At 49.9% G+C, this 16,468-nt stretch overlaps 3 protein-coding genes and 2 non-coding genes across 6 annotated transcripts; 1 reads left to right on the top strand and 4 right to left on the bottom strand.

Moving 5' to 3' along the window:
* Positions 1-254: 254 nt before the first annotated feature.
* Positions 255-1,963, bottom strand: NCU05376 (p450 monooxygenase; the record flags this gene model as incomplete). Its single annotated transcript, XM_958096.1, has 3 exons — positions 255-1,348; positions 1,406-1,508; positions 1,574-1,963. The coding sequence occupies 3 exons, from the start codon at positions 1,961-1,963 to the stop codon at positions 255-257; spliced, it is 1,587 nt and encodes a 528-aa protein (XP_963189.1).
* A 1,195-nt stretch (positions 1,964-3,158) lies between these two features.
* On the bottom strand, positions 3,159-3,258 carry NCU15662. Its single transcript, XR_897820.1, has one exon. It is a non-coding gene; the product is annotated as a 5S ribosomal RNA (ribosomal RNA).
* A 137-nt stretch (positions 3,259-3,395) lies between these two features.
* NCU05375 lies at positions 3,396-9,898 on the bottom strand. 2 transcript variants are annotated; one of them, XM_011395264.1, is made up of 3 exons: positions 9,641-9,898; positions 4,163-9,528; positions 3,396-4,090 (listed from the first exon to the last, which is right to left on the bottom strand). In XM_011395264.1, exons 2-3 carry the CDS (start codon positions 9,080-9,082, stop codon positions 3,887-3,889), a joined length of 5,124 nt encoding a protein of 1,707 aa, XP_011393566.1. In that variant the 5' UTR covers positions 9,083-9,528; positions 9,641-9,898; the 3' UTR covers positions 3,396-3,886. The 2 variants fall into 2 exon arrangements, with proteins under 2 accessions (XP_011393566.1, XP_011393567.1); XM_011395265.1 differs by having other exon boundaries at positions 4,163-9,453.
* Positions 9,899-10,446: 548 nt separating this feature from the next.
* Positions 10,447-12,694, top strand: NCU05373 (hypothetical protein). Its single transcript, XM_958093.2, has 2 exons — positions 10,447-11,853; positions 11,955-12,694. The coding sequence occupies exons 1-2, from the start codon at positions 11,837-11,839 to the stop codon at positions 12,406-12,408; spliced, it is 471 nt and encodes a 156-aa protein (XP_963186.1). The 5' UTR covers positions 10,447-11,836; the 3' UTR covers positions 12,409-12,694.
* A 1,350-nt stretch (positions 12,695-14,044) lies between these two features.
* Positions 14,045-14,140, bottom strand: NCU15262. Its single transcript has one exon. It is a non-coding gene; the product is annotated as a tRNA-Glu (tRNA).
* Between the last annotated feature and the right edge of the window lie 2,328 nt (positions 14,141-16,468).

Here is a 16,468-nt window from a genome sequence, read left to right as displayed (position 1 = left end):
CATGCTTTCCCCAGCCAATCACAGCATACATGGCGAGACTGTTTCAGACGAACGGGCATCCACTGGCACTGTAGTATCGATAACCGACAAGTAGATCTACACTACGTAGGTAAACATACATACTATCATATTACAGCCACACACATGGCTCTACCTCTATCTATCTACGACTCCGACTTCGCCAAACTACCTACACTGCTACACTACATACATATCTATGGCCGACTGGACTAACCCACCATACTGTACTACACTCAAAGCTCAATCTCGGGCTGCCTGCCCTTGTACTCAACCTTCAAAGACGGATCCACCCCCATCGAGAAGCCAAACGTCCTGATCTTGGGATCAGACCCCTCCGGCAGTCTCCATTCGTAGTTCAGCAGCAGATGAACCAGCGCAATCTTGATCTCATTCGCCGCAAAGAAGCGTCCGGGGCACGCGTGCTGTCCGTGTCCGAATCCCAAGTGCTCCGGCGCCGTGCTCACCAGCTGTGCCACGTTCTCCTTGCCTGCTCCGGGCGTCTCGCGCATCCTCAAAAACCGTCTTCCGTCCCACTTTTCCGCCTGCTCGTACACTTCCGAGTTCCACATGTCGTGCGCCGACACGGCCACGAAGCCGCCCTTCGGGATGAAGGTGCCGTCTGACAAGGTCACGTCCTTCTCGGCGTAGCGACGCATCGAGGCTACGCCCGTAGGCTTGACACGCTGGGACTCCTTGATGACGCTGTCGAGCAGCTTCATGTTGTACAGCGACGTCTTCTTCCACCCGCCCTCGCTGAGCACCTGGATCATCTCCTCGCGCAGGGGGGCAATGAACTCGGGGTTTTGCATCAGGTTGGTCATGACCTGGCACGTCAAGTCGGACGTGGTGTGGATGGCCACCAGGGACAGCACCAGCTGCGCAACTGCTGGGTCGTAGTACTTGCCCTTGGCCGTTCGCTCAAACCACTCAATCGCGTCGTCGTGCTCAGCTTTGCCGCCGTTGGCTGCCTTTTCTTGACGTCTCTTCTTGAGGACCGGGTCGAGGATGCTGCGAGCTACGCGCACGTCGGCGCGGGCGCGCTGGCAGGACGGGAGGAACCAGTGGACGATGGGCCGGAGGGCGGCAGGCCAGAGACGAAGATCTTCGGCGGCGCCGAACCCGTCGATTGTGTACTGCTGGGTAACCTTGAGCCATTCCTCGTTGCGGCAGAGTTCCTCGCCGAGGAAGACGCGGGAAGAGATGCGGGCGACGATGGGGAGGATCTTTGAGCGAAGGTTGATGGTGGACCACTCGCCGTTGGCTGCCTTGGGGAGGTTGGCCTCCATCGCCATGGAGGTTTCCTGGGCGAGGGGCTCAGTGACCTTGTCTGTCATCGTTTGTCAGCTTCGTCACTTGATCTCGGTCAAGGCAATGTTTGACCTACTCAGGTACTTGGTAAGATCCCTCATGATAACCTCCTGGACAATGTGCGATTCCCGGCTAGCCTCACCGAACCCTTCAAAACCAGGGAGATGCCCATGGAAAGCCTAGTTCTTCCGGTAAGCCTCAGTCCTCACTTGATATCTCACCATGGATCGAAGGGGTAACAAACTTTATAAGTCCACCTCGTAAAGCTCAACCGATCATCATTCTTGATCTCATTGGCCATCCGCGGCGGCAACACTATGGCCTCACCAAAGTCGCTGATGACACGGCAAGGCTTGTTGGGGTTGGCCTTGAACCAGTTCGCAAGCATCTGTCGAGAGCCATACACAAACTCCTTCTTCGGTCTCGTGTCGCTAAACTCGAGGGGACCCTTTGGGTTGAGGTGCTTGATGTTCTTGGGGAATCTCGGTCCTTGGAGGGAGTACACGACGACGGCTAAGAGAAAAGCCGTGACAAGGTAGGAGAAGGGCGTCGCCGAGGGGTCGGTGATGGACTTGATGTCGAGCCGCTCCATCCACGAGGGGATGGAGCTTGGTGTGGCCGAGGGGTTGGCCATGGTTGTTGTGTTGGTGTTCACTGGAGACTGTAGTGGTATTGTAATGCTCTTGATGAACTTGGAAAGGTATGAGTTGAGAGCAGGTTGTCCAAGATACAAGCAGTCGAAGACAGTCGAGATCTTTATACGTCCTGTCAGTACATCTGGGTAACATAAATCCGGAAGCTTGTTGTCCCCACCCCAACGTTATCCATTTTCATAACTCGTTGATGAAACGGCACAACATCCTTGCTTGATCAACTACATGACTGTCTCTTGCATAAAGTCCAAAGCCTTGTGGGGATACGATCCCAGACGGACGAGCCCTTTGCCGGTTACCGACACGTCAGTATGTAATGGAAATGGTCGGATTGGTCTTGGAGTTAGGGATACAAAGTAGGAACGTTCACGCTAAAATGAAACGCTATGGATCGGAGGAAGCCGAAGTGACTTCCCGGAGCGGCTCCTTCTATTCCAGTTATGGATGGAATGGTTATGATGCGGAGTTGTGATTCGAGCATGTATCGTCAACCTTGATTGATCTCGCTTGCGGTGTGCCCCGTACAAAAACACCAACCAACTCTACCCCTCTTTGTGACTCGTTATTCACGATCCTCTTAACAGGCAAAGTACATACCTATTTTGTACTAAACATTACTTCTATTCGAGTTCTGCCGTCTGACGAAAGCTCCAAAGCCGAGTGACTCCCCTTCCCTTCTTCCAGCATCTTCCATGTCTGCCACAACAGCCCGAGACACCTCCCTCTCGTCAAGCTACACCGTATGTATTGCTCACAACTCCACGCATACCGCCGATCCCAAAGGCCTCCAAGGCCAATTTACCCTATCCTGGCCTGTCTTCCTCGTTGCCGTTGGCTGGCCCATTCACGCGAAAGCAACGCTACTGATCCGCACCATGCCGGCACGGAGAGCTGCCGGGGACCCACATCTCCGGGTGCATAGACTGCATAAAAGTGCACAGCCCATGAATAAGTGAGGGATAAGTGGTGAATAAGTGTAGTACAGTTTGCATAACCAAAAAAGGAGTCCCTATCCCTGAACGGTCAAACACACTTCATTATGATTGGCGGTTCACCATCCAAAAAAGAAAGAGGAGACCAGAAAAGAAGCCGGTGATTACAACTTACGGGACACGGCAATAGTATCATCAGATGGAAAAGGCTAGCCAAAAAGGATACGAAACCAAAAAAAAAAAAAACATACAACACCTGGGATTCGCTGGTCGTCACCGACCCAACTACTAGTCAGGCGATTGGTAGCTTATCTATGGGAGAGCGGACGGGATCCCGAGTTTTCTACCATCTATGGTCGTATGTGATTATTCGCCTGAGACTTAGCACCTATAAGGAGCATACTATAATACAGATTTCCACAGCATTACCACCGCAGCATTGCTCGAGCAACCTAGACCATCACTACATCAGAGCGTGATATCGTGCTGTCAAAACTTTATCTTGAATTCGTGTCCTGCTTCTGACTTATCTTGCATCCTCTCAACAATAAGATATAACGTACAAGCTACTTCGACGACATGTAATTCTGATAATGCCCAGAACCACCAAGCAAGCTCACGTAACCCACATAATCGTGACCGCTCAGACAACATTACAAAAGCCACCTCTTCGACCAGTTCGACCATAACTTTTCGCTTTCATCTGCCCAGGTACCATAGTACAGGAATTGTTAACAGGTTGAGAGCGCAAATAAACAATGACTAGCAAACTACCTTCATGCTCGCTGAATCATAAATCCAACCCAGTCTATCTCCTTGGACGAAGATGGCAACTCACATAGTGCCCCAAACCCATCCGTAAAACCGCAACCGAGAGAAGAATAAGAAGCTGGGTATCAAGATAGCAAAGGGAAAAGCCTCCTCGAACCGTCTACCATCCCCTCCTCAAAGCAAATTCTACCAGCAAGTGTGTTAGTAAGGTGCACCGGGATGGCCCAGAGACTGGCGCGAAGGCTGGCAACTCTCGCCGACACGTCCAGCAAGATGAGCAATGTTGGACAAGGTCTTCAAAGAGGCATCGTGAGGGCTCTCGCGGCTGATAGCAAGCAAAAGCTCCTCCATCTTCGCCTGGATCAGAGACATGACCTTCGGGACGGCCTCGACAACTTGATCCTCCTGTAAGAAACGAAATATTAGCAATCAAAATAAACGCAGCGGCACAGTTCACTGGGTTGTAAAGATGCTTACCAAGTGGGGAAGGGCTTGTGCCATGGCGTATACGATCGTTTCAACCATAGCAATCTTGGTTTGGATTTTAGGGCTTCTTCGGGAAAGATTGCTGACGATGCTGGCCCCCACAGAAAGAAGGAAAATGGGCGCTAGACCGGAGAGACAACGGGGGTCATATTTGGAAATGACCTGCTGGAAGACCTCTTCGCTCTTATCCTCCGCTTGCAGCCAGCGCATAACTGCCTGGTCGTACTGGCCTGCGCTCATCAAACGATCGATGGTTTCCAGCGTGTTGTTGAGCTCCATCTTCTCACGATTCTCGCGGGGAGTAGGAGAGAAAAGCGCCTGTTGCTCCTGATTAACGAATTGCTGCTGCTGGTGTTGAGCCATGCTATGAATGGACGGGGTGTGTTGGTGCTGATGAGCCTGGGACGGCGCATAAGTGACCAAATCGCGGGAGGGTCCGCCAGCCTGCTGGTGCGAGCTAACGCTGCCACTGGCACGAGAATGCGTGTGACTGTGCGTAGGCTCCGGAACGCTAAAGTCGCGATCACGGTTCTGCTCATGAAGCTGTTGCTTCAGGGCGCCGAACTCCTTTTGCATTTGAACCTGGGACGCGGCCAGAGCGGCAAGTGCCGTGGATAGCTCTGTGTTCTGAGCAATAAGGCGATCGAGCTTCGCGTCATCGTCTCGTTTCCGCTCCTCAAACCGCGCAATGGACTCGCCCATCCGTGTGCTGATATCTCCTGCGATACGTTGGTGAACGTCTTCAGCTACACGCTTTGACAACACAGGCAGCTGCTCGCTGAACGACTTCGCAAACTGGTTAGCGATATTAACGTCCAACCGGGTGGCCACCTTTTGGAGAACCTGATCCGCGAGCTTGTCCACCAAGCTTGGCGTGATGTCAGCCTTTTGGAGCGACTGTGTAAGCAGAGGGGGGAGTCTCTTCTCAATCTCCTTCTGCATCGCGGGCAGTTGCTTATTCAGGCTAGAGTCGACCTGGTCCTTCGCTACCTTTTCGACGGTGGAACGGATAGCGGGAATGATGGCATTGTTGACCTGATCGACGACAAGAGACTTCAAGACAGTTTCGGTGTTGTCATTAAGAACGTCCGAAACGACTTGAAGAACTGCTGACTGATTCTTGAGGAAAAGGTCATCACGACCGTCCATGAAATTGCGCATCCAATCTTGCAGCCAACCATGCAGCTGCTCGCGCTGCCGCTTAAACATATCGTTGCAGGATGACTCAAAAACACTGGACATACGTCCTGGCATGCTGTTCATGCTGTTTGAGATGCGCGACTCCAAATCGGCAATGACTGTGTTGAGTTGTTCCTGAGAGATACCAGAACCGTTCAAGGAGAGGTCGGAAAATTGACTGGGGAGGTTGAGAGCAGAAGAATCAGCATTTCTAGCGGATCTGGCCTTCACTTGAGATGAAGTGCGGCCAATTGTCGGGATGGCTTGTTGCTCTGCCTGGCCATTGACAGCAGAATCGCCGGCGGCGGCGGCGGCGGCAGCCGCAGCAGCCGCAGCCTTCTTCTTGCGGCCCTTCTTCTCTGCCCGCTCCGGCTGATTGTTGTTTTGAACGGGAGTTTCGATATCTTCCTTGCGATCAGGCTTGACAGTCGACACAGAATCAATTCCCTTTTTGTCATCACCCTGAGATGACGGCGTCTTCTGCAGAATCTCCTTGTTAGGGCGCGTAGCGATGCGAATTTGGGGCGGCGCGCTTGTCTCGGCCGGAGCCAGTGCCTGTTGAACCTCTACTGGCTGCACAGGAGCAACCAGCTTGGAAATCTTGACCAAGCCAACCTTTTCAGCATCGGCTGGGCAAATGACCTTGTTATCTTTAGACCAGCCAAGCTCACCGTTCTTGATGAAGACGCAGGTGACACCTTTGGAGTGCATAGCATAAAGCTCGAAGAGGTTCGCTTCATCGCCATCAGTAGAACCTGCAGGGTTTCCAAGAATTCCGAGGCTCCGCAGCACACCTTTGTTGGCAAAAGAATACTCCCGGATACCACTAATAACGGCAGTAGCTTCGGGCTGCGGAATCGAAGGGTCCTGTGCAACAAGTCTCTGAATGTAGTCCACCTGTGAGAGGTTCTTGAGACCATACTTCGGGGCGGAGAGATGGAGGAAATAGATCGAGTTGCGTGTAGGGTGACCGACAACGATCATACTTGAGCGAGCATGATACATGACGCTGCAGACGGCGTCGGACTCCTTGTTGTGGGGGAAATTGAACTCTTGCACAGCCTTGCCCAGGGCAAGATCCCACAGCTGAAGGGTGTGGTTTTGCTTCATGCCCACGATCATGTACCGCAACGCGGCGCGCTTCTGGTACGGGCGGTACTTATCCAACAACAGGACGGACGTAGGCCAGGCCTTCTCGCCTTCTGGGGTGGTGGTCAAGGTCATCAAAGGATCCTTGATTTCCAAAGAGGTATGAGCAGGCATTGGGTTCAGGGGATCGGAGCCTTCCCTGACAGCGGTCAAGTCGCGGACATCCCAGAACTTGACTCGGCCCGACTTGTCCAACGTGACCATCAGTGTGTCATCCTGACTGAAAGTAAAATCCTTCCCGGCCTTGCCAGTGTTGATCTTGAGGGAACATTGCTGAAAGAGTCTCTCGGTGTCGACAACGCGATCATGGGCGTTCTTGAAAAGATTGTTCTCGAAAATGAATGAAGGCCAAATGATATTGATGGATTTTCCGCGGCCAACGGCAAAATAATCGGGATGCATAGAAGAAGGACGAGCTCTAGTCTTCAAGACTCCGCCGGGGGCATCGCCGCCCTCTTGCGACGACAGAGGGGGCAGAGCGAAACCGTATTGCTCCGGATGAGCGTCCTCCAGATGATCCCGGTCACCGTTTTTGAGCTGGACCCAGTAAACCGTGCCGCTCACGCCTGTGCCAATGATGGCCTCCTTGGGGTGCTGGTTCGAGGCAGACGACGAGATGGCGACATTGAAGATTCTATCCTTAGTGTCCGTGAAGAGCTTAGCGTCCTTACCGTCCTCCTGACGAATCACCCGGAGGCCGCCAGCCTTGGACATTCCATAGGCCATGTAGCTCTCTGATGCCGATACAAGGTTCCGATCGATTTGGTCGAAGTCCTTCTTGAGCCTAGCAATGTCCAGAATCGCTTCTTCGCGGAAAACAGGGCGAACTTCATCCGTCTCCTGAACACTAATAGTGATCCAGGGTTTCAAGGGGAAATTGTACACCTTGATAGGTGCCGCTGTCTCCTCAATCACGACAATCTCATCGGCTTCGGCACTTTCCCAACTATCCGCAACCGGGCCCTGACCGGCTTGAGCTGCCTTATCCACAATACTTCTTACTTCCTTTGCCACTTCGGCATCGAGAGCAGACTCGAGGACGTCCTTGTTCTCGTCTTTCTCAAGCTGTTTCTGGATGGCCTGAGCGGCAGTCTGGGCAGATCTGGCAAATTCATCGTCGGTCTCGGCACTCATCATCTGCTCGAGGTCTTGGGTAATTCCAGCCTGAGCGCTCTGTCCCTCAGCACGGGCCAGCGCCTCTTGGGCCTCTCTGTCGGCCTGCTCAGCAAGCCCGACAACGGCTTCAGCAACACTCTCCTTCTTCCTTTCACCTTCCACATGGTCTTGACCAAGTTCAACCTTGGCCTCCGAGTCTGGGGAAACGGTGATGATGTTGGGAGCGACTCGAGGCGCACCCGTAGTAAACCCATGAGGAGACGATACATGTTCCAGCTTCCGTCTCGTATGGTCGGGGCTGCCTGTGGAGCTATGGTCGCTTAAAGGCCGCTTGGGATCATTCAGATCAGGCTTCCGCAGAATTTGCATAGCAGATGCTGCCGGGGGGCGACTGACATTGGGATCCATGGCAGAATCAGCAGACGACTTGGGAGTCCTCTGGCTGGGGGAGCTGACCAACTGATCGTCATGATGACTAGAAAATATTCCCGACCGAGCGGCAGACGCAGGTTGCGAATGCTGCGACTGTGGAGTCGAGCTGAACTTGGGGGGCGTAGATTCCAGACCTTGAGGCTCGAAATCAAACTGGGATCGCGACGGCACGGTTTCGAGGAGGGTCATATCAGCAGGTTTGCGGGCTTCCTTCGAATCATCCTCAGCCGGAGGAGGTGTGAGAAAACTGGATTCGACAATCTCGCTCGTATCATTCTGGCTTGGCTTTGGCTTGCTCAGTAGATTCAACAGATATTGCTGAGTGTTGGAGGGAGGGGCGGGCTGATTCCAAGACGAAGAAGAAGCAGGCGCAGCTTCAGGCTTGGGCTTGGGCTGTTCAGGGTGCGCCCCACGCATCAAAGCAGCAAGAAACCCACTAGGATCAGAACCACTCGGGGCGGGCGCGTGAATCATAGGAGGCGGAATGTTGTAGCTTGACTGGGCTTCCTGGGAAAACTGCGGCTGGTTTTGGTTGGAGGAAGAGCCTTGTCCTAACTTGAGAAGATTCAACAATTGAGCGGTCCGATTTTCGCCAGCACCTGCAGGAGGGACGCCGCGGCCGGCACCAATAGGCTGCATCAGTCCAGATGGGAACTGAGAGTGATTGAATGCGTGAATAGGTGGCGTCGGAGCTTCAGGAAGGAACGCGGCGGAGTCCAAGGGGTTCTGGAAGCCAGCGTTCAAACCGGGCGAGTCGGGCCCATAATAGGGCTGGCCGCCCTGGGGGATGTTGTGGACGTGACCGTGGCCGTGGTGTCCGTGGTATGCAAGTTGACCATACTGGTTCGAGCCATTAGGTCCAGCAGTCGGATTAGGGCTGGTGGAGGACTGTTGGCGACGAAGCTGAGCCAAAAGCAACTGAGACGCGGCAGCGCGGTCGGATTCGCCATCGCCCGAAGCATTGCCACCGGGCATGCTGAAGTTGTTGGGCATCATGAGGAGCGGCCGTTTCTGGCTATCGACACAAGTTGGCATCCAGACAACAACAAACACGCAAAGGTGGTGTTTCGATTTTCTACCGCAAGCCGCCTTCCGGCAGTGGCAGTGGCAGAGAAATAGAAGGCTCGAGACGTGAAAGGCGTTGAAGCGATGTCACTGATGACGGACAGTGACGGCGACGCAAGGGGGGGGGGAGGGCACCGTGAGCGGCGGCTGGGGTTGTGCGATGGGCGGCGGCGCTCGTGCGGGCAGTAACCAAGTGTCGGTTGTGGTAGGCTCTGTTGGCTTTGGGTTGTCGAATTACCTAAACCGAACGTGACGAAGGAGGGGTTTGTGACTGGGTTGGTCGAAGTTGGTGGAAGGAGGGGACCTCAGCTCCAGCTGGGACTCTTTTGGAATCAATGACGCTGTTTTGAAAGGCGAGGGTTAGACAAGTGACGGGGGACCGAAGAAGCTACACCAAGCTTGGTTCCGGCTCAGAGCTGAGGCTCAGGGTTAGCCCACGACACCTGCCACCATCTGCAGCGTGTTTCCGCGGGGCGGCCAAAAGGAGAGCGCGAGCGCAAAAATACAGCGATGCGGGGGTCCACTCACGTATCAAATTAGCTGCTTGATTTCTCAGCGCCAGTCTGCTGCAAAGGTCAAAAGTCGCACGCGCAAAGAAGCTGACAATGGCCAGTGTGATGCATTCGCGCGAGAAGTTGACGATGTTGGGTGAGGAAGAAAAGGAGGGAGAGAGAGAGAGGTGAGAAGAGGGCGAGAGGGTCCGTCGGGAATTGATGGGCCCGTTCGTTTTTGTTTGGTAGGTTCCGTTTGGCGGGTTGGCGGGGGAGAGAAGGAGGAGAGAAAAATGAAAGCTTGCAGCCACTGCAGTTGGAAAAAAAAGACCCAGAGCCTCGAAAATGACGGAACCTGAGGAAGCTGCAGAGATTGGCCCAGCCTCAGGCCCTCAGATTGGTTGGATCTGCACCCGTCCGTTTGCCAGAACTGGAACACGCATTCACCACCTACTAGTGTACCATAGGTAGTCTACTTGGTAAAGTTACTGCTGCTTGACTTTTTTACCCCATTTCTTGGGGGGACTTTTTTTGATTTCCGCCGGGCAGTTTGCTTCCGTTTGCCCTTCTAGGATCACGTCTTTAACCTGGGTCAGACCTAGGTACATACACAAGACCCAATCTTGACAGGAGTGACATGGACAGTTGCGAGGCCTGATGTCCGACGCTTCTCAAGGCTGGGACAAGTTGACGACGATTCGCTGCTATCCCATTGGGCCTCCTGCCGTGAGCATGGTGTTCAGCCAATCATGACCAATATGGTCCGTGCCACTCTCTGCTGTCAACACATGTCCACGTAGCCAACGCCTGCCTTCACATCGACGGTACCTACCTAGTCGCAGTCGACGTTGAGCATTGGATGTTCCGACTCTGACCTGCACATGCACCTCAACACCTAGCGCGGGGAAGACATGTGCATCACGACGGCATCCAAGCAGATTCCGTCTCTGCTTCTGCACTTCGGATCTGTCGTGGGTGTGACATGATAATGCCGCATTTGCCAGCCTATGGTATGAGGTTGTTGGTGATACCAAAGTCGAACTCTGACTGCAGTCAACGACAACAGAACAGGGCTGACTGACTACGAAATGGATCACACCGGTTGAACGGTACCTGGCGTCTCATGGCACGCTGGCATATGGCATGCCCTGAAGTTAGAATGAATGAGTGGCTTGAACCTTTGGCTCATTGTCGATGCTAACCGGATGTGGCTGGCAATGCCTATCCCACTGCTCAGGATATTTTCACGTGCTGGGTATGGAGGCTTATATGAGACGGAACAACATGTCGGAGCACACGAGTTATCTCTACTCGAATCTTCTCAAGCTCAACTCAAGCTCAACTGCTTCGCGATGAAGGCGGCCAAGATGGAACGCTCAATCGACACTCAACCACGTGGCTTATGTAAGCAAGAAGGGATCTCAAGCCCGACCCGGACCCCTGGCGTCGTGGGATTGCAACACCCCACCGAACGGTCCCCGGCCCTAGCGTCATTCCCTCTTTCCGACCTGAGCAATTGCGCAAGTGACCGTAGTTGCAAGTCCAGCAGACTGTCCCGTTCGCCGCGTCAAGGCTCCTTTGTACTTTGACACTCGGAGGTCCCTGAAAACTGAACCAAAAAAAACTAAACCCCAAAATAAATCAAAAGATTGGACATTATCCTTCTTTCGCATCTTCGCCCTTCAACGCTTTGCCTGTCGCCGTGCGACTACGTTGTTAATAGAGCTTCCGCGTTCTTTATCCGCCAGTCCCCCGAGCCTCTTGCTTGCTTTGCGCCTGGGAAATCGGATTTTAGACAGGGACGGAATCGCCAACTTTTCCACTCGTTGACGAGGAACAAGCAAACTCGAAACCTCCTTGGGGTCCCACGAACCAGCACGCCACGTTGAATTCGGGAAGAGTGTGCAACACCACATATTACTCGCTCGGGTGTGGTCAAGAACATAATCCTCCTTTCCGTCGATGTACATAGCATCTCCAATCTCGGCCTCGAATCATACCACCGTGTGCACACGCTCGTTCACCTCGAGTCCGATTCCGAGATCCCCGGCGGTTTAGCAATCCCACATACGCTAGTACGGCGAACAACCCGAGCGGCGCCCCTTGATCTCAGTCGCGCCGTCCGTCTCTCGGGTGCTTCCAGCCAGGAAGGACACGTTCATTCGTTTCCCCACATTCGGACAGTAACACCACCCGTCCAGTTGCCTTTGTGCAACAACCCAATAAGCAGAAAATGTTCTGTCTTCGGAGGTTCGTGAAAGTCTGCTGTCCCAAGCCAGGCGCAAAGCTTCATAGGCCGGGAAAACTTGGGAAAGAGAAAGCTAACCACGATTCTAAACCTACTACTGTAGTTGGCTCCCACTGCTCTTCATACCGACCAACGCGTCGCCCGCCTTCATTCTCGTCTTCTTTATCTGCACATACTTCCTCAACCGACCATGCATCTACTGCTCCTTTCTGCTCGTCATCCTCTTCCTGACGTCGTGTAACTGGTCCGACCGGTGCTTCTTTGACGTCAGCAGCAACTGGTTCCAACCGAAGGAACCAAACTCGACTACGACACATATCTTCGCCCCTACGAATAACGGCACCGGCACCGCAGCCATGGCGGAAAGGCCCAACAGTACGGCGGCGGTGGCTCTCGACATGTTCAACACAACGGTCGGCACGCTGGCGACGGCCGCGATGGACAAGGCAGCCAGGACGAGGGTGGAGTGGACGGGATTGGGACTGGAGTGGTTGAGGAGTTTGCTGGGGAGGAGGGAGTGGCGGATCGACTGCTTGGACCTCTATATCAGATTATAAAATCATTTCACGGACGTTAGGGGGGACAAACAGGAGTGGATAATAGGATCCCATATCCATCGCAATATGTGACTGCTGCTTCTTGTATTCTCGCCATCCCCCGTTGTTCGCACATCGCATTGGTTCTATTCATGTTACGTACTAGGGTCCGGAGTATATACAACGGACATGTTTCATTGTTATTAGCGGAGTATGACTTCTGCCAGCAATGATTAGGCTGATTATCTTGCAGAGGACATCCAAATATCCATAGCGTAGATATTACCATGAGATTTGCTTACATCGCATGTTCACAGTTGACGTTGATACAACACGAGGCAACGACATCCTGATATCCACCAGGCATCAATGTACTCGCACTCCTCTCGCCCCTTCGGCGAACAGAGTCCCCTCCCCCCCCCCCCCCCCCCCCCAACAAAAAAAAAAGATGAAGAAGACGAAGAAGAAAAAGCCCGACTGCGGTCACAATTTGACAATAATACTCAAAAAGCCCCAAACATAACAAGGTTGCCACCTATCTTATGTTCCAACATCAACCTGAAGTGGCTTTACAACCCGAGCTAAAGCTCCCAAGTCCAGAAAGACAGCATCACCCAGTAGACAGGACACTTAGCATACAACACCTCTACCGTACTTCACGACTGGGCCAAACAGGAGCTTATAGGAAGTTACCCGAAGCATCAAGCAAGTTGTCTATACGAGTAGACGAAGGAGAGGCAAGGCGAACCGTCCTCGTCGGGGCCTATGTGCCTTCAACTATTTGGATGGGATGTTGTCATACGACGGCAATGGCAAACCAAACAGAAAACAGGTAACTGGACAAAAATAGTTTCGGATTGTCTTGGTTCTTCAATTCAAAGATGTGATCAAGCTCTAGCTGTACAAGGAAACGAAATGGTCTATACATTTGTGAGTGTCCCTTATCATCCTGTGTCTTGACCGATATCATGCACACAGAGGAACATGCGGTGACAGAGGATTGAGTAATGATAGCATTCGGTTCTCTCTCTAGTTTCTCTCTTTACTCCCCTCTCTTTACTCCTCTCTCTTTACTCCTCTCTTCAGTGCCCAATGAGGGTACAAGCGGTAGAACCATCCCGAGGAAACCTTGAGTCGAACTCCTCAATCCTTTGTCTCTTAGCAATTACACCTGGGAAGTTGCTGCGCCTGTAATGTGGGTCAAGAAAACATTGCCTAGGGAATCACTCAGTGAGTGCGTCACGCAGGAGCGTTCAAGGTATATAACGATGCTTTGAAATGTGTTGCTAATGACGACCCGTATTGGAGTCAGAGTGCATGGGGACTGACTAGCAGGACGGAAGTGTCCCGTTCAGGCTCCCTTAGTCAAAAATGTCAACCATATAGATACGCCTCGTAACTCGGAAGGAATTCATACAAGCCTCAATCAACGCGCGGTTCCATCAGAACACATAGCAGAATTCCGAGATCGACAAGATATTTTGGAAATTACCTATTTACTGCGGGGAGCAGAAAACTACTTGAGCAACAACTAAGGGGAGTTGATATCATCCGGCATCAGAAAGGATGGGGGGATATGAAACAAAAAGTCACCAAAAAGTTTGTCAGAGCACATGAACCCTCCAGGGCCAGCACAAACAAACAATCGTTCTTATCACTCGGATACCGGGAGTCGAATCCGGGGCTGTTGAGAAAGCAGTCACTCTTTAGAAAGAAGTGAGAGTCAACGATGTTACCGCTACACCATACCCGATCCATGTATGGAGAGCTTCTTTGCTCTGTATATTGGAGGAAAGGTGGGGGCTGCTTGAAAAATGAGGGAGTTCTTCCTCGTTCCTATGTGCGAGTCCTTACACTAGGGGTTGTTTAATGTATAGGGGGTTGAGGAAAGGTCCCACCACCGAACCGCACCACAACCCCCAAGTGACTCTTCACATGTGTTTTAGTATCTCGAATGTAGTGGATTTAGGGCTGCGACTGTTACTATGGACGTAGACAGCATGACCCGGAAGAGTGGCACGAGTGGCACGAGGGGACTAAAGATATTCTGCATGACTCGAGGTGTTAAAGAGCCTCACTTACCAAGCAGGGGGTACTTGGGGGTTAGCGGTAGAGTCTTTTGCCAACCCCCTCTCATAAAAGAGGGGGAAAATTTTCTATAGGACAACCATTTAATATAGGACAAACGCCGATCTATACTATATAGAATCGGCTATTAACGCCGCGCAAAACCACTTTTTAACATTATACACATCGGCAACACAACCACATACCAACTCGCTATTTCCAACCTTCCACCCCGTAAAGCTATAAAAGTAAACAATCTATATATATCTATAAATTAATAGAAATTAACGTATAGTAGTAGATTTTAATAAATATTTCAATAAAGTAAAGGAAGCGCCCGCTAGCTACCGCAACGCGCATATATATCTAACTACCCGCTAATATATTGAGTACCTCAAAACATCGCACAAACCGCCGACCATTAAAGATATTACTACTATTACTAGCAAATTGTATACCTTAATATTTTACTATATTAAATCGCTAGTAGAGTACAATAAATTAATTATATTATTATACTTAAAAGGTCGCCCCCGTATACTAACAACCGCCGAAGAGGATACTATCGTATTATACATAATATTCTACTTCTAAAGACGGTTTTCCATACTATATTAAATAATAATCAGTGCGGCAAATCGGTTACAATTGTTACAAGGCACGCTAGAGAATTATAATACAATATAATTAACGAACTTCCTCAAAGACTATCCAAAGTTGAAGACTACAACTTACCGCACTATTAATATTAAGAGGAGGTTCTAGGAATTAAATAAAAAGTCCGTCAATAAGTAGTTTAATAACTACGAAGCCGTACTTAAGAAGTACAACGTTATTAGGAGCAATATTTAGAATTATAATAAAATAGGAGTAAAATTCGGTTACATAGCGGGTAAGCGCATAAGGGTAGTTGTACTCAAGGATTTAGCAAAGTAGAAAGTAAATTAATACATCGCTTTACTAGTAAATTTATATAAGGGTAAATACTTACCGTTTCTCTATATCCTAATTAAAAATTAATAATATTACTAACCGAAAGTTAATTACCCTTATAGTTAGTATAAGCGCAACTAGCAAAACCATCCCCATCTATATAATATTTAAGACTAATCCAATTGAAGATTTTATTACTAACAACCTCAACAACGCTATCCGCTTTACTAAATTACCGATTAACTTTTTAAATACTAACCTTATATTCAATTAATTAAAATATTTCAATTAATATTCCTTTTACTCGTCCCTAACATTGATAAAATTAAAGGAAGAAGATAGTTATAAGCTAGGAGATAAAAGGTTCTCTTTTTAAAATTAGTTTAGGTATAATTAATATAAAATTAATTATATTAGTAAGAAATTCAATAATTTAAATAATAGAGTAGGGTTAAGAAGGCTATACCGACTAATCTACTATCTATTAATTATTAATAGATTTAATAATTACTATAATATAAAAGTTAAAAAGTATATTAATACCTTTAATATTATATTAATAGTATTACCTCCTTACTTAACTTATATAATATAACTACTTAACGTTAGGGTATTCTCGTCCCTCAAAGTTCATTATTAAAAAATATTATAGTAATTCGTTTAATGTAGAAAATTCAGCTTTATTCGCACTATATTTATTAAAAAGCTTAAGGTTCGCTTCCCCCCCTATACTATCGTCCTATATCCCTACTAACTATAGTATCCCCAATACTTTAATACATCCTTAATAGTAATATAACCGGGCATAATATCCTCAATAGGTTCTCTAATACTAGTATATAGTTAATTAATTATACGAAAATCCTAATACAAATCCAAACGAAGTAACTTAAGAAAACCAACCCCGCCTTACCTTTATTACTCCCTAAGGAGGACTATTTTTAAAAAGCTACTAAAGTTATTACTTATATCAAAAATAAATACTACTATACATTTAACTCACTAATATATATCTATTATTATACCACTAAGGTCGTAATCTATAAGGGGCTATTAATATATAATACCGTATAAGAATATA

Source organism: Neurospora crassa, linkage group II (assembly GCF_000182925.2).
Source record: "Neurospora crassa OR74A linkage group II, whole genome shotgun sequence".
NCBI classification, from domain to species: Eukaryota; Fungi; Ascomycota; class Sordariomycetes; order Sordariales; family Sordariaceae; genus Neurospora; species Neurospora crassa.
The sequence above is the reverse complement of the archived record's forward strand: the minus strand, read 5'-3'. Positions and strand labels throughout refer to the sequence as shown.

Bases quoted from the DNA above. Each gene is read 5' to 3' on its own strand.
- NCU05375 (XM_011395264.1), bottom strand. From the start codon at position 9,082: ATGCCAACTTGTGTCGATAGCCAGAAACGGCCGCTCCTCATGATGCCC. The intron at 4,091-4,162 runs GTAAGCATCTTT...CGTTTCTTACAG, and splicing joins CACAAGCCCTTCCCCACTTG to GAGGATCAAGTTGTCGAGGC.